General features: G+C 56.9%; 2 protein-coding genes across 4 annotated transcripts in view; one reads left to right on the top strand and one right to left on the bottom strand.

Annotated features, from left to right (window-relative positions):
* Nucleotides 1–7059, top strand: part of AP2A1 (adaptor related protein complex 2 subunit alpha 1) — a 30006-nt gene extending 22947 nt beyond the window's left edge. The window contains exons 8-23 of the mRNA XM_080828183.1: nucleotides 267–417; nucleotides 743–911; nucleotides 1037–1174; nucleotides 1341–1523; nucleotides 1988–2085; nucleotides 2311–2542; nucleotides 2635–2802; nucleotides 2883–3046; nucleotides 3746–3802; nucleotides 3910–3992; nucleotides 4112–4200; nucleotides 5380–5504; nucleotides 5617–5733; nucleotides 5826–5895; nucleotides 6121–6255; nucleotides 6623–7059. Of these exons, the coding sequence (XP_080684309.1) occupies nucleotides 267–417; nucleotides 743–911; nucleotides 1037–1174; nucleotides 1341–1523; nucleotides 1988–2085; nucleotides 2311–2542; nucleotides 2635–2802; nucleotides 2883–3046; nucleotides 3746–3802; nucleotides 3910–3992; nucleotides 4112–4200; nucleotides 5380–5504; nucleotides 5617–5733; nucleotides 5826–5895; nucleotides 6121–6255; nucleotides 6623–6700 (2057 nt within the window). The 3' untranslated portion in view covers nucleotides 6701–7059. The remainder of the gene's footprint in view (nucleotides 1–266; nucleotides 418–742; nucleotides 912–1036; nucleotides 1175–1340; nucleotides 1524–1987; nucleotides 2086–2310; nucleotides 2543–2634; nucleotides 2803–2882; nucleotides 3047–3745; nucleotides 3803–3909; nucleotides 3993–4111; nucleotides 4201–5379; nucleotides 5505–5616; nucleotides 5734–5825; nucleotides 5896–6120; nucleotides 6256–6622) is intronic.
* Nucleotides 6816–11568, bottom strand: FUZ (fuzzy planar cell polarity protein; the record flags this gene model as incomplete). Of its 3 annotated transcripts, none has more annotated exons than XM_080828186.1 (11): nucleotides 11257–11559; nucleotides 10882–11003; nucleotides 10511–10595; nucleotides 10323–10391; nucleotides 10022–10126; nucleotides 9059–9256; nucleotides 8834–8929; nucleotides 8446–8552; nucleotides 8305–8369; nucleotides 8139–8213; nucleotides 6816–7321 (listed from the first exon to the last, which is right to left on the bottom strand). In XM_080828186.1, the coding sequence occupies exons 1-11, from the start codon at nucleotides 11365–11367 to the stop codon at nucleotides 7095–7097; spliced, it is 1260 nt and encodes a 419-aa protein (XP_080684312.1). In that variant the 5' UTR covers nucleotides 11368–11559. The 3 variants fall into 3 exon arrangements, with proteins under 3 accessions (XP_080684312.1, XP_080684311.1, XP_080684310.1); XM_080828185.1 differs by lacking the exon at nucleotides 8139–8213 and adding an exon at nucleotides 8006–8138 and having other exon boundaries at nucleotides 6866–7321; nucleotides 11257–11568; XM_080828184.1 differs by having other exon boundaries at nucleotides 6925–7321; nucleotides 8006–8213.
* Nucleotides 11569–16373: the final 4805 nt, after the last annotated feature.

Here is a 16373-nt window from a genome sequence, read left to right on the forward strand (position 1 = left end):
CTTTCCTGTGAGAAACCTAAAGGGTATCAGTGCTGCAGGAGGGGAAACTGACGCTCACAGGGGTGGGAGTCAGCACCGGTCTCTTCTGTTGGCCCTCTGGTCACCTGGAGACCAAGGATGAGCTAGAAGGAGCAGAGACCCCAGCCCACAGCTGCAGGGACCCTTCCTGCGGGAGATGAGAGCCCTGGGGGTGGGAGCGGCTCTGCCCTGCATGTGGGCGGGGCTGGCAGAGAGCTCATCCCGGGACATGCCCTCGATGTCCCCAGAGGACGCTGCCGTGAAGGGGCGGCTGGTGGAGTGTCTGGAGACCGTGCTCAACAAGGCCCAGGAGCCCCCCAAGTCCAAGAAGGTCCAGCACTCCAACGCCAAGAATGCCATCCTCTTCGAGACCATCAGCCTCATCATCCACTACGACAGGTGCCCGCCTGGGGGGCAGGAGGGCTGGGGGCCCAGACTCCTGCGTCCTAGGAGATTGGGGCTGGGAATCGGGACTGCTAGCTAGGAGGACGATGAAGCTGCGAACTGTCACCTCCCCGGAGTGGTGCTGGACCCCTCCTGGGAACAGCAGAATTCCTGACTGTCTTCATTTGAGCCCAGCGGCCCAGGCGGCCGCCAGGAGTGGTCATGACGGGGACAGAGGGCAGGAGTTAAGACCCAGGTCCAGAAGGGGATGTGAGATGGCTCAGCTGGGCCCGAGTCCTCCACCTTCTCACGTCCTCCCGTCTCTGCCTCTTGCCGCCAGCGAGCCCAACCTCCTGGTGCGGGCCTGTAACCAGCTGGGCCAGTTCCTGCAGCATCGGGAGACCAACCTGCGCTACCTGGCGCTGGAGAGCATGTGCACGCTGGCCAGCTCCGAGTTCTCCCACGAGGCGGTCAAGACGCACATCGACACTGTCATCAACGCCCTCAAGGTACACCACCGCGGAGCCTGCCCCGGGCCAGGCCCTGTACGCTGGCCTCTGCTCCCTCGGAGAGGCGCAGGGCTCAGAGGCCACCGCAGAGCCTAGAACATTCCGCCCCGGCTCTCCTCCCTCAGACGGAGCGGGACGTCAGCGTGCGACAGCGGGCGGCGGACCTCCTCTACGCCATGTGCGACCGGAGCAACGCCAAGCAGATCGTGTCAGAAATGCTCCGGTACCTGGAGACGGCGGACTACGCCATCCGCGAGGAGATTGTAAGTCCCGGGAGGAGCTGGGCGCCTGGACTCCCGGCTCTGAGGGAGGAGGGGGCTGGGGGCCTGGACCTCTGGGGTCTCCGGTTGGGGACAGTGGTGAGCCCAGATCTGGTTCTTCCACGCTTGGACTGCGTGCACACGCACACCTGCCCTCCCCGGCTGGCAGGTCCTGAAGGTGGCCATCCTGGCCGAGAAGTACGCAGTGGACTACAGCTGGTACGTGGACACCATCCTCAACCTCATCCGCATCGCGGGCGACTACGTCAGTGAGGAGGTGTGGTACCGCGTGCTGCAGATCGTCACCAACCGCGACGACGTCCAGGGCTACGCTGCCAAGACCGTCTTTGAGGTCAGCGCCCCCACAGTGGGACAGTGAGGCAGAGCAGGGACAGCTGGGGCTGTGGGGCCCACCCGCTGTGACCACCATCTTGCTCCCTCCTCCTCAGAACACTGCCTTGGCCTCCCTGGGGGCCGGGTCCTCACAGGCCAGCATGAGGGTCTATGGGCCACGGGTGCGGGCCACCCAGCACAGAGTCACCGACCCACACATCCTGCCGGTTTCCCCAGCCTTCTGCCCCAGGAAGGGGGGCATGGTGCCACTGGTTTTACCGCCTGTGTGAACGTGGGCCTGTCACGTAACTGGCCTGTGCCTCAGTTTCCCCACCTATCGTCCCACCCACAGCGTAGCGTTTGTGAAAGTTCTACGAGTTAACAGGCATTCCGGGCTTAGCCCTGCGCCTGGCACCCCTGAGCAGTCCTGAGTCAGAGCACATGGCTCCCTGCTGCGCTCACCCGCCCTGTCCCCACCTCCAGGCACTCCAGGCCCCCGCCTGCCATGAGAACATGGTGAAGGTCGGCGGCTACATCCTCGGGGAGTTTGGGAATCTGATTGCTGGGGACCCCCGCTCCAGGTGAGGTGGTGAACACGTGCATCCTGGAGGGGTCCGGGGCTGGTGGTGTTGGGGCCCCCAGGGACCCTCTTGGCCGCTCACACAACCATCTGGTGCTTGCAAGATAGCCCAGCTCCCAGGAGCCTCTGGGACAGAGAGCTGCGGTGGCCGCCGCACGGGGTGGCCTCAGGGGGGCTCCGGGAGGAGGCCGGGCAGCCGCGTGCTGACGCCCCCCGCCCTCCCCAGCCCCCCGGTGCAGTTCTCTCTGCTGCACTCCAAGTTCCACCTGTGCAGCGTGGCCACCCGGGCCCTGCTGCTGTCCACCTACATCAAGTTTATCAACCTCTTCCCGGAGACCAAGGCCACCATCCAGGGCGTGCTGCGGGCCGGCTCCCAGCTGCGCAACGCGGACGTGGAGCTGCAGCAGCGCGCCGTCGAGTACCTCACGCTCAGCTCGGTGGCCAGCACGGATGTCCTGGTCAGCGCCGCGGCCCCCGCGCGCCCCTCCTCCACCCCTGCGCCTCGGCCGCCGAGCTGTCCCTGACCCGCTCTCGCCCTCTGGCCCCACAGGCCACGGTGCTGGAAGAGATGCCGCCCTTCCCGGAGCGAGAGTCGTCCATCCTGGCCAAGCTGAAACGCAAGAAGGGGCCTGGGGCCGGCAGCGCCCTGGATGACGGCCGGAGGGACCCCAGCAGCAATGACATCAATGGGGGCGTGGAGCCCACCCCTAGCACTGTGGTGAGTCCCAGGGGCTGGGCTGTCAGGGCCGGGGCCACCGGGCGCTACCCCGGCTCACCTCTACCTGCACCTTCCTGCAGTCGACGCCCTCACCCTCCGCCGACCTCCTGGGGCTGCGGGCAGCCCCTCCCCCAGCGGCAGCCCCAGCGACCTCGGGCGCAGGGAACCTCCTGGTGGACGTTTTCTCCGACGGCCCAGCGGCCCAGCCCAGCCTGGGGCCCACCCCGGAGGAGGCCTTCCTCAGGTACAGCTGCCTGCCGGGGCCCCAGGCTGCCCCTTTTCCGTCTGCCCCCTCACGGTCCCCTCCTCCCTCCCTGTCCCTGTGCCTCTGTCGCCGTGGCTGCCACTTCCCCTGGCCTCCTCTCTCCCTCTGGCCACTCTGGACTCTTGGCTGACCCTGGCCGCCCTGTGTAGTCCTTCCCCCATCGCCATGTCTCAGCCTGCTCTTCCTTCTCTCTTTCCCTCCTCCCTCTTTCTCTCTCTCCCCGGCCCTCTGCTGCCTCTCTGGGATTGGCTGCCTGCCACGCCTGTCTTCTCTTGTCTGCTCTGGGATTGGATGGCCCAGCGAGCTGGAGCCGCCTGCCCCTGAGAGCCCCATGGCTTTGCTGGCTGACCCAGCTCCAGCTGCTGAGTAAGGGGTGTCCCCAGGGAGGGTTAGGGGACTTCAAGCTCTTATCAAGGGGTTCCTGATGAGCTGCAGAGGCAAGGATTTGGAGGGGAGTGAAAGTCGGGGTCCTCTGACATGGGGCAGGGGTGGCAGCACACACCAGGGTCCTAGTCCCATTAGAGGCAATCACCAGTCTGATTCTGGGGTTCTTTGGGGGAATCTGGGTATGTGGATTCTGGGGTTCTGTCCTTTGAGGGGTTACAGTCTCCCACCTCTAGCTCGGGTCTTCTCTAGCCCCCCAACCTCTTCCCATCTCACTGCTTTCCCCGCCTGCAGCCCAGGTCCTGAGGACATCGGACCGCCCATCCCTGAAGCCGATGAGCTGCTGAATAAGTGAGTCACGGAGAGGATCAGGGAGGGAATGGGGACAGGTGGGGAGCACCGAGCAGGGCCTAGACAGGCGCCCCTGGCATCCTGAGCTCCCCGCTGCCCCCACCCAGGTTCGTGTGCAAGAACAACGGGGTCCTGTTTGAGAACCAGCTGTTGCAGATTGGAGTGAAGTCGGAGTTCCGGCAGAACTTGGGTGCGTCCGGAGCTGGGCGGTGTGGGGATGGGGTTTTGGGGACACCTGGGTTTTGGGTGGCATCTGGAGAGGAGGTTAAGGAAGTCAGATGGAGCCCTGCCCCTCCCCACCCTCCGCAGGCCGCATGTATCTCTTCTATGGCAACAAGACATCCGTGCAATTCCAGAACTTCTCGCCCACTGTCGTCCACCCTGGAGACCTCCAGACTCATATCCTCCCGGCCTGGCCCAGCCCTCTCCCCCTCCCCCTGACCCTCCCGGTCTGCCTTCCTGGCTTCGGGAAAGCAGACGAACCCCGGTCCAGAACCCTGTTCGGTACTCTTCAGAGCCTCAGCATGTGGTTACGTGTTCGAGGCTTAGTGTCGTCTGTGAGACGGGGGTGGGCCTCTTCTCCCCGGGACAGCCTGAGGACAGTGAAGTGATGGGAGAGGGGTGCCTCCGTTTGTCCCTGTCAGGCTGCTTCCAGGTCCTGAGCTCGTCCTCCAAGGGCTGCACACCCACGATTCCAGTGTCTCCTGCATTCAAGAGCCAGGCCTGCGGGTCTGGATCCCCGAGCAGGGCTGTCTGTGTGATCTGAGCCAGTCGCTTGGCCTCTCTGTGCCTTCCTGTCCCGTGTCTGAAGTGTAGATCCTCTTCCTCCTCATAGCGTTGTTCTGAAGGGCAGTGTGGTTGGAAAACTCTGGAAGGGTGGCTGGCATAAAGGAAGGTGTCAGTCCTCCCTCCTTTCTCTGATAGTGGTTTTCATGCCCATGAAATGACAGCGGTTAGGCCTAAAACCTTTGAGGACCTTTTCAGTCCTTTGCGTCATTTAGCCCTCAAATAATAGCACCTCCAGAGTGCCCGGCGGGCTCAGCTCTATGCTAGGCATGGGTAGGGGGCAGGGGCGGGAGACGCCTAAGATGCCATCCTTGCCAACTTGAAGGTAGATGTGATCACACTGCAGCCACTTTCGGTGCCCTGACCGTGTGCCAGACACACGGACAAGTACGCATACTGGATTATTTCTCTGAATGCTGAGGACGCCATGTCCATTTTGTAGCTGAGGCTAAGAGGTAAAGTAGCTTGCCCAGAGTCCCCAAGGTGGTAAGATCCCAGGATTCAAACTCGAGTCCGCCATCCCAGCCCCAGGAGAGCTTCTGCCCTAGTGCGGTGTGACTTGTGCCATAATGGAGGTCCCTGAGCCCCTCGTGGGAGGCCAGAGGGCTCACTGAGGAAGGGCTTCGGAGTTGGGGCCTCCTACCATGTGCCGGGGTTGGCAGGCCCGGCCCCTTGGAGGCCTGCAGGCAGGGGTTCAGAACCATCAGGGTTCAGTGGCGAAGACCACAGGGTGGGGGGTCAGTGGAAGGGGGTTGCCGCCTCTTTCTGGCTTCCTTGACCCCCAGCGGGCACAGCTGGCGGTGCAGACCAAGCGCGTGGCCGCGCAGGTGGACGGCGGGGCGCAGGTGCAGCAGGTGCTCAACATCGAATGTCTGCGGGACTTCCTGACGCCCCCGCTCCTGTCCGTGCGCTTCCGGTGAGTCGGGCGGGGGCCCTGCCAAGCGGCTGTAGTCTTCTGGATTGGGGCGGTGGTGGGGGGGTGGGGTCTGATGGAGCCTCCTTGCCGCCCCTCCCCGCCTCGCCGTTAGGTACGGGGGCGCCCCCCAGTCCCTCACTCTGAAGCTCCCGGTGACCATCAACAAGTTCTTCCAGCCGACGGAGATGGCGGCCCAGGACTTCTTCCAGCGTTGGAAGCAGCTGAGCCTGTGAGCAGCGAGGGGGGCCGAGGTGCAGCTGCTGGGGGGTGCGGGACGGGGCCTTCCAAGCACCTGACCGGAACCTTTCCCCCTGCTCCCAGCCCCCAACAGGAGGCCCAGAAAATTTTCAAAGCCAACCACCCTATGGATGCGGAAGTCACTAAGGCAAAAGTGAGTGACCACTGCGCAAACAGGAGAGGGGCCCCTGGACCCACAGCCCAGACCTGCCTCTCCCTAACTGGGGTTTGGGGAGCAGTTCGCATTTTTCCATGCCTCTGTTTTCCCATCTGTAAAATGGGGCCAGGTCCCACTCACAAGGATTTTGGGGGAAATGGTTTGCTACTGCCTGGTGGCTCCCAGACGTGGCCCCCTCCGACAGCTACCCTTCTTTCTCAGCTCCTGGGGTTTGGCTCTGCTCTCCTGGACAATGTGGACCCCAACCCTGAGAACTTCGTGGGGGCTGGAATCATCCAGACTAAAGCCCTGCAGGTGGGCTGTCTGCTCCGGCTGGAGCCCAACGCCCAGGCTCAGGTGAGCAGTGGTCTGGGAGGCGCCCCTGAGACTGACACATTACCCCCCCCCCCCCCCGCCTCAGTGTGTTCGTTTTTTTTTTTTTTTAGTGTGTTCATTTTTAATCACGCCCCTCTGTGCTGTGTCCCTGTGTCCTCTGTCTACTGTCTTCCTTGCCACATCCTTTGTCCCTTCTGGGTCTCACCTTCACCCTTCACCCTTTCCCTCCTGTGTTGTTTTTATTTCCGCCTCCTGTCCCTTCTGTCATCTTTCTAATCCCTTTGTCCTTTTCCTCTCTTATCTCCCTGTATCCCCCCCACCCCACCCCCCGGGCTCTCTGTCCCCTCTTCCTCCTCCCTGAGTCTGTGCTGCCATGTCCCCCACCCAGATGTACCGGCTGACCCTGCGCACCAGCAAGGAACCCGTCTCCCGCCACCTGTGCGAGCTGCTGGCCCAGCAGTTCTGAGCCCTGGACTCTGCCCCCGGGGATGTGGCCGGCGCCGGGCAGCCCCTAGGACTGAGGCAGCTGTGGATGGGGCAGCGAGGGGACCTCCACTGGTGACAGGGAAGACCCCAGGGGTGGGGGGATGCCTGGAACCTTCCTCCGGCCTTTTGTATTTTTATTTTTGTTCATCTGCTGCTGTTTACATTCTGGGGGGTAAGGGGGAGCCCCCTCCCTCCCTTTCCCCCTTAAGCACAGAGGGGAGAGGGGCCAGGGAAGTGGGCGCCTCCTCCCCTCCCACCCCACCCCATCGTAGCCCCTCCTGCCCCCTCCCCGTCCAGGGGCTGTGTATTATTGTGAGCGAATAAACCGAGAGACGCTAACAGCCGTGTCTGTGTGAATGGCTCAGGCGCAGGGGTCAGAGGAGCGGGCTGAGGGCCTGCAGAGTGTGGGTGGCCAAGCCCCGCAGCGCGTGGGTGGGACTCTGGGCCGACAGCAGCAGCAGCAGCCGCCGCGGGCCCGCCTGCACAGCCACCAGCCGCCAGCCCGTGCCCGGCTCCTCCGGCCCAGACACCAGGTAGCAGGCTCTTGGCACCTGGCTCCTCTGGGCCGCTTCCTCCGCCTTGTCCTCTGCTGACCCCGGCTCTGGAGGAACGACAGGAAGGGCCGAGGTGACCGGGGGGCCCCAGACACCTAGTAGGCGAACCTGCAGGAGCAACACACATCCCGGGCCTGACAGGTGAGGGCCTCGCGCCCTCCAGCGGGCTGTCGGTCGCCTGAAGGACGTGGACCTTCTCCCCCATCTTCCTAGCCAGCCTCCAGCCCCCTCTCTCCTGGGGACGCCGTGTGCAGCCCTGGACCGTCCGCCTAGCAGTACAGATCACGAACACGCAGGTATGCTGAGCAGATACCAGGCACTGGACTCCAGGCCCAGCCCTTGGAACCCTCCCCGCCACCCCCCCCCCACATTAGGTGGGGAAGCAGGTGGGGGAGGTGGAGTCACACAGCTAGGAGGGGCCAGTCCTCTGTCCCTTCCTTTGTCTCCCTAGGGCCTCGTGGGTTCTAAGACTTTTCCTTCCTAACCTAGGCTCTGACACCCCGCACCCCGAGGGGCAAAGACAGTGGCAAAGTGTGTGCTTGCAGCAGTACAGTGGAGTGCGGCTCTGGGAACCTATGTGTGACTCATGGCTCTCCACTGCTTACTAACCAAGCCTCAGTTTCTTCGTCTGCAGCAGCAGAGTGATGTGACGGGAGCTCCCTCTCACCTGCGAGGGTGAAGTCAGTCATGGCATCCATGACATTGGGCCAGAGAGGAAGTCTCAGCGTTACCTGTTAGGGCTGCCCAGTGGATTCTGAGGTCTCCAGGCTGCGACCCCCCTGCCCCTCCCCGCCGGTGTGGATGCCCCATCCTCCCTTGTGTGATCGGAGATTCCGTGTCCTCGCGTGTGCAAAGGGGGCACACCTGGTGGGAAGTGCGTGGCGGTGACCAAGGTGTAGAAGGAGCGCAGGAGGCGACGACGATGCTCAGGAGAAGGCTCTGGGGGGGGGGGGGGGCGGGGGAAGAGAGGGTGACAGAGAGTCCCCCCCTGGGCCCAAGCCCCTCCCGGCCTGGCCCTCCTGTCAGTCACCTTGAACCCCAGAGGGCTCCACCGTGAAAAGGCAACGTTTCAGTTCCAGGTGGAGCAGCAGCAGCCTGTGAGAAAGGGGGTGTTGTGGCCAGGGCAGAGGGGGTGAGGACCCCCCAGCCCACACCCCTGTCCAAGCCCTACCCGAGGATGTCCGTGTGCAGGGGGAAGCCAGCGGGCAGCGCTCGGGATCCCAGCGGCACGCAGGCCCGCAGCGGGTCCAGCACGGGCTGCCACCAGCGGTCCAAAAGCTGAGGCGAGGCCCGTGGGTGAGGTCAGGGGCGGGTACCGGGGAGGGGGCGTGGCCAGGGTGGGGAGGCGGGGCCCACGAGGGCGGGGGACCCAGGGGACCAGGGAAAGGGTGACGCCTGCAAGGAGGGGATGGGAGCGATAGAGGTACCGGGCTGGCGGGAGGGTGTAGGGGCGAGTGCGGAGTAGAGGACGCTGGCCGGTAGGGGTGGTGAGCCAGGGACGGGGCGGGCGGGCAGAGGGTGTTACAGGGGGGAAAAGCGGGGACATGGCCCGGATTCACCTGTGGATCCAGCTGGCTGAGGGGAGGGCGCGGCCCGCAGAGCAGACACAGCTCCAAACCCGGCAGCAGCGTCAGGGTCAGAAGCCGGTGCGGGACCTGCAGCGGGGCGCAGCAGGGGCTGGCCGGAGCTCCGCCCCTTGCCGCCGAAGCCCCGCCTCCTCGCGTTCGGGCCTCTTGGTCCCTTCGCGGCTCCCTGTCCCCGGCGCCCCGACTCCCCCAGCTCACCGTGGGACTCCCGTGCGGTAGGTACACCGGGTAGTCGCGAGCGGCCTGAGGCGGCAAGGACCCCACCAGCCAGGGGAGCAGCACGGCTTCCGGCGTCCCCAGCCGCCACCAGCTCTCTGTTGCTGCCACCACCCGGCCCGACACGACCAGGCTGCCAAAGGCCGTCCCCGCCGCTTCAGCGAACCCAGAGAGGGCTTCCTGGGTCAGGAGACATGAGCAGGGGTGGCAGTGACTTCCCAGGTGGGCCAGGAGTGGGAAGAGACAGGCATACAATTCAAAGTCGGCCTGTTGGCATGCTCACGTGCCTCACTCTCCCTGGGCCTGGGTTCCTTCACCTTCACAAGCAAGTACCATCCCCAAGTCACACTGTAATTTAAACAGCTAGTGTGGCTGCTCCCTAGACTGACACGTGTTACTGAAGTTAATAATTTCAACAGCATGAGCCAAGTGGGCACAATCAACCACCTACTCCTGCTGGGAGAGGTCATGTCACCTGCCCCTAGTCATGTCACAGGAGGCGCCCATGCCAGGGACTCGACAAGAGCAGTATTTAAGGAAGGATAGATGGAAATTCACCAGCGAAAGGAACAGCGTGTGCCAAGCAAAGAAGTTGGGAAGTTGTTGGGGTCCGGGGAACCCCCGAGGCAGCTGGGTGAAGGTGGATTGTGGAGTTAGCAGAGGTCAGGGTGAGCACATTGGAGGGTTTCAGATTCCACAGGTCCTCGAACAACGGGCTGGGGGGACAGGAGCTTGTCCTGGGGGCGATGGAAGCCATGGAAGGGCTGTGAGCTGGGCAGGCGTAGGGTAGCTCTCGGTGAAGAAAGACCCTTCTGGGGCCAAGTTGGGGTTGGGATGGAAGCCCAAAGGATGAGAAGAGGTTGAGGCAATGATCCAGGGGTAAGAGGATGAAGGCTGAGCCAGGGCTAGTGACAGGCTGAAGGGTTCCCAATGCATTCTCAGTACCTGCAGGAGAGACCCCTCTGGAGGAACCACACAGTCCACACACTGGGTCAGGTCCCCGATGAGCTCAGAGTCCCCCAGGAAGCTGTCAATGAGGCGGTAACTGGCCTAGCAAAGGGAGGAAGGCAGAGTTTAGGACCCAGGTGGGCCCCAGATCTGCTGCCTCCCCTTCAGAAAACTAGCCCTGCTGGGCCTGGCTCTAGGGTCAGTAGACCAGGCTGCCCCAGGGGCAGCTGGGAACTGTAGTTTCTGAATATCCGTGACCTGGGATTCTAACTTCTGTGCTCGCGTACTGCAGCCTCACCCTTAACTCCTTCTTCAGTCTCTCCACGTTGCGGATATTGGTCAGTTCTTCGAGTCCTACAAGAAGAACCTAGAAGAACCAAATAAGAGAGCAGGAGCTGGGGATCTGGACTCCTCACCTGGTGTGAGGGAGGAGGATGCTGAGAGCTCAGATTTCTGGGTTTGGGGAAGAGGGCTGGGGAGTCTCACCATGGCCCCAAACACCATCTGGAGTAGCCTCTCCAGCCTCAGCTCCGAGGTCCCCTCCTCAGATGACAGCACAATGAGGGTGATGCTGTGAGAAAGGAAGGTGAGAAGAAAGAATGAGTCCAGGCCAGGGAGGCAGGACCGTGAGGAGAGGGTCTGCCCTTGACCCTGGATGCAAGCTACATCTTTTGCCAGCCAGCACAACCTGCTTCTCATACAGAGAAACTCAGGGATCAGACAGGGTAATTAGCTTGCCAAAGATTCCACAGCCAAGTAAACAGCTGGCCTTGGAGACCTGGTAGGCCTCAGGGTCATCTTCAACAGGGGCCATCACCCAGCCCCCGGCCCTGCCCCAAAAGCTACAGCTTGGAGACCTGTCATGGAAGCTTTTCCACACCACGGTCGTGTCCTCCGTCCTTGCAGAGCTCAGCTGCACCTCGAGATTCTGCCCAAACATGTGTACTCCATTGAGGGAACCGATGACAGAGAACGGAAGCTGGGGAAAAGTTGGGAACATTAGACAGGAGCCCCTCCCCTCCACCTTGGGACCTGTCCAGGGTCCCAGCCCCCTCCTCTTTCTACATTCCCTGGCCTTCCTCTTATGGGAACCAGGATTATTAGACCAGTCATTGCACACTTGGCCCTCTAAATTCGACTCTGAAACTTCCCCAGACCCTACTCCCCTACGACCCAGAGTCCAAGTGCCTAGTCCCCTTCTATTTGGAAGATCCAGGGGTCCAGGGCCCCACCTGCTGGCGGGCGGGGGCACCGCCGCGGCTGCTTCTGCAGAACAGGGGGACTCCGCTGGAGGCCGCAAGGCAAAGCAGATGTACGGTGCCCTCTGTCCCCTCCTCGCCCATCTGGAACCCTCTCCAGTCCCCTCGTGGGGGCAGTCAGCGACCACCTTAGAACATGCCCGTGGTCACACTAAGTTGGGCTGTCGGCAGGCGGTCCGAAGCCGCCGGAGGGCGAGATGGCGAGCTGATTGGAAGAGAAGTAGATTTCCCGCCTTCTTCACCCAACTCAAACCCATCCTCAGTCTCTATTCCAGTACCTCCCCCGAGCCCTTTAGGTGCTCTTCCGCCTCGACCGGAAGTCATATGCCCCTAAGAAAGATGGCACCCATCGTACTCGTAAAGCTTCGTAGTTTCTCCCTAATTGTTTGATTCCATTTATTTAAAGAAGAGTATGAAGAGCCCGGATTGAAGGTAAGGACCGCGCCAAGGCGTTGTCTGGCGAACGTCAGGTAAACTAAGATGTTTTTATATTTTAAATTGATAAAGAGCTGTGCCCCACTCAAAGATGGTGGCTGTGCCGAGGCGTTGCCTGGCAACCGCATTCCGTCTACTTTACAGTCCAAGGTACGGAGAGCTGTGCCCCACTCAAAGATGGCCGCATGACGAATCTCGAGCAAAACCGAGAGAAATACCATCTCCCCCTTCACCCTCGCGGGATGGTTTGGTCCTGCCGACGTTGCCTAGTAACCACCAAATGAGATGGTTGTTTTTGTTATTAGAAAAAGAAGGATGAAATCCTTTATTACCCAGAATCATAAAAATATGATTCTTTGGGTAATAAATTTATGCATTTTAGTGCAGCATGCCAAACGTGAAAATACTCCTTCCCAAGCCCTTTCCCGAAATAAAAAGTTGACAGTTTAACCCAGAATATTAACACATTTTGACAAATATGATCACAATGTTAATGTTGCCTTCAAACTTTTCCTCATTAGACCAAATAAATATATGTCGTTTTTAAAAAATGTCTTTTTATGATCAACATTATGGATCTAACAAAATCAATTTAGCCAATTCCGGATTGACATACATTAGTTTCCTTCTTCCGTGTGTTTAAACTGATAAAGTAAAATTTCATTCGGTTCTGAATATAATGAGCTAGAACTTTTCTCTTTTGTGAGAACAGGGGCCTTCGTTCAACCAAATGTATTTACAAAAATATAGTAATGTTTAAAAAAAATTGCTTCCTTTCAGACATATTTTGCCTGCATTCTAGATTTGATTTCTTTCTTTCTTAAGATTCACTTATTTATTTTACAGAGAGAGCATGAACAGGAGGGGCAGAGGGAAAGAATATCCTGCACACTCCCGGCTGAGCCCAGAGCCCAACAAGGGGCTCAATCTCTCAACCCTGAGAACAGGACCTGAGCCGAAATCCAGAGTCAGACAAGGCTTAACCTACTGAGCAATCCAGGTGTCTCTCTAGATTTGATTTCTCTTTTTAAATTTATTTTTATTTTTGTTATTTATTTGAGAAACAGAATTAGAGAAAGAGAGCCTGGGGGGAGGGGTGGCCAAAGGGAGAAGCAGACTCCCTGCTGAGCAGGGAGCCCAGTGCCGGACTCCAGGATCATGATCTGAGCCGAAGGCAGTCACTTAACCAACTGAGCCACCCAGGCGCCCCTAGATTTGATTTCTAATAGCTAATAATATTAGGATGTTTATCCATGCACTAAATTGCATCAAACTTTTAGAGGAAAAAATGTACATAGAATAGTATATGAGTCCAGTGTCAGTCCAAGGAGCGTGCAACCCTTGATTTTGGAGTCATGAGTTTGAGCCCCATGCTGGGCATAGAGATGACTTTTTAAAAAATGAGTTACGTTGGGGGGCCTGGGTAGCTCGGTGGGTTAAGCCTCTGCTTTTGGCTCAGGTCATGATCTCAGGGTTCTGGGATCCCAGCATCAGGCTCTCTGCTCAGCAGGGAGCCTGCTTCCTCCCCCTCTCTCTGCTTGCCTCTCTGCCTGCTTGTGGTCTTTCTCTCTTTCTGTCAAATAAATAAATAAAATCTTTTTTAAAAATGAGTTAGGAGCACCTGGGTGGCTCAGGCAGCTAGGCATCCAACTCTTGATTTCATTCATGATCTCGGGGTCATGGGATGGAGTCCCGTGGCGGGCTCAGTTTCAGTGGTTTCAGTGTCGAGCCTGCTTGGGATTCTAACTTACAGCCCTTGCCTCTGTGCTGGTGGTCTTTGACTCTGAACTCATTACTTGATGTTGACTTGAGTCCTGTCAGGAGTATGTACTTCTACTTCCACAGATTTTCAGGAGTGTTAGCAACCTGGAACCACTTCAGCTGTCCCGGGAGACCCTGGTTTACCTGGAGAAAAAGTGTACCGTTTTCCAGTTCGCAAGCTACGTTCGGGCTTTTGGTGATGCCAATGCAGCCGCTGGGCAGGTGGTTCTATTCCAATGTTCTTTTTTTGGTTAATTATTGGCTCTCTGTTTTTTGGGGGGAAGTAGGGGAGGGATTCTTGAAGACCTTTCATGGGGTATACCTTTTTAAAAAATATATAAAATATATAAAATATGTGTGTGTGTATATATATATATACATATATATATATATATGAGAGAGCACAAGCAGGTGGAGGGGTCAAGGGAGAGGGAAAAGCAGGCTCCCCACTGAGCAGGGAGCCCAATGTGGGGCTCGATCCCAGGACCCTGGGATCATGACCTGAGCCAAAGGCAGATGCCCAACCAACTGAGCCACCCAGTTGCCCCATGAAGTCTATCTTTTAAGAAACCACCAGTGTTGGAAAAACATTGTTATTACATCTAATCCATCATAATGCCAGAAGCTGAAGTCCAGGCTAAAATATCTACTTGTTCATTTTTATCATTTGTAATACGTTAAAATAAACGTATTAAAAGAAATGTACATTAAATACATTAAAAGAAATGTATTAAAAATCAGTTAGGGGTGTCTGGGTGGCTGAGTCAATTAAATGTTTGTCTTTGGCTCAGGTCATGATCTTGGAGGCCTGGGATCTAGCCCTGGTAGGGCTCCCTGCTCAGTAGGGAGTCTGCTTCCCCCTCTGCTTTTGCCCCTCTCCCCTCAGCTCTGCACGCCTCAAATAAAGAAATAAAATCTTTAAAAAAAATCAGTTAATACAACCAATCATATACTCAGCTTACCTAAAGAAAGGTTTCCTTTTAGTTAAGAGGGCAGATTTTAATTTTAGATAGCATTTTATTTTTTTTTAAAAGATTTTATTTATTATTTGACAGATAGAGATCACAAGCAGACAGAGAGGCAGGCGGGGCGGGGGTGGGGAACAGGCTCCCTGACAAGCAGAGAGCCCGATGCGGGGCTTGATCCCAGGACCCTGGGATCATGACCCGAGCTGAAGGCAGAGGCTTTAACCCACTGAGCCACCCAGGCACCCCAATTTTAGGAGGCCTTTTAATCTTCTTACCTGTTGATCATTTTTTCTTTCTCCAATTTAATCTTATAATTTTATTATTTTTTAAAAGATTTTATTTATTTATTTGACAGAGACAGCCAGAGAACACAAGCAGGGGGAGCAGCAGAGGGAGAAGCAGGCTCCCCGATGAGCAGGCAGGCCATGCTGCATGGATCCCAGGACTCGCGGGTCATGATCTGAGCTGAAGACAGATGCCTAACCAACTGAGCCACCTAAGCGCCCCTTCCTTATAATTTTATTAAAATTGAATTACACTGGCATAAAAAATATGGGAGCTGCTGTAGATTAAAAGAAATTTAAGAGGGGCACCTGGGTGGCTCAGTTGGTTGAGCGACTGCCTTCAGCTCAGGTCATGATCCTGGAGTCCCCAAATCGAGTCCCGCATAGGGCTCCTTGCTTGGCGGGAAGTCGCTTCTCCCTCTGACCCCTCCCCTCTCATGCTCTCTTTCTCTCAAATAAAGAAATAAACTCTTTTTTTTTTTAAAAAGAGTTTATTTATTTATTTGACAGAGATCACAAGTAGGCAGAGAGGGAAGCAGGCTCCCTGCTGATCGGAGAGCCCAACGTGGGGCTCAATCCCAGGACCCCGCGATCATGATCTGAGCTGAAGGCAGAGGCTTTAACCCACTGAGCCACCCAGATTCCCCAGAAATAAAATTAAAAAAAGAAAAGAAAAGAAAAGAAATTTAAGAGATATAATGTCTAAATATGTGTTTGGTCTTTGGGTTCTGGTGCAAATAAAACAATGGGGAAAAAGCCATTTTGAGAGAATTGGGGAAATCTGATTGTGGATTTAGTGTTAGATGACACCAAGAAATAATTTTGTTCGGGGTGATAAAGGTATGATGGTTGTATGCGAAAATGTCTGTAACTTTTTTTATAAAGATTTTATTTATTTATTTGGCAGAGAGAGACACATGGAGAGAGGGAACAGAAGCAGGGGGACTGGGAGAGGGAGAAGCAGGCTTCCTGCTGAGCAGGAAGCCTGATGTGGGGCTGGATCCCAGGACCCTGGGATCATGACCTGAGCTCAAGGAAGACGCTTAAGGATTAAGCCACCCAGGCGCCCATGTCTGTAACTTTTTAGAGAGGTCTGCCAAGGATGTAGAAGTAAAATGATAGGATGTTGGGGCTCTACTTTAAAAGGCTTCAGCAAGGAAAATAAAAAGCAAAAAGGGTTGGAAAGGGTAAACGTGACAAAATGGTGATACGACTGTATGTGAGAGGAGGGCACCCTTTTATCTTAAAGTACATTGCCAAAAGACACTGGGCCAAGTGGTGCTGATTCACAGCCCCTCTAGACTGTGTCTGAGCCCAAATTCTCCCGCCCTCACGGACATTATTCTTTCCAATATTAATTAACGTGACAAAGGTAAAATGCTTTTTAATTGGTGAAGATAAGCAGTTTTCAGATTTTTACTTGCCATTTTAAATGGTTTTGTGTGGGGGGAGAGTCTCCCTACCACTGAAAATATATATATTTCTATTTTCCTAAGTTTTTATTGATGAGTAAAATGTATTTGTGTAGTAAATTTCAGTGAACATATATGTTACAAATGACTTTCCCAGTTTATCATATTTTTTCCAACTCAGTTTATAGTCTTTTGGACAAATTGATCAATATTTTACGTTTTCTGGCTTT

Source organism: Martes martes (assembly GCF_963455335.1).
Source record: "Martes martes genome assembly, chromosome: 17".
Classification (NCBI taxonomy): domain Eukaryota; kingdom Metazoa; phylum Chordata; class Mammalia; order Carnivora; family Mustelidae; genus Martes; species Martes martes.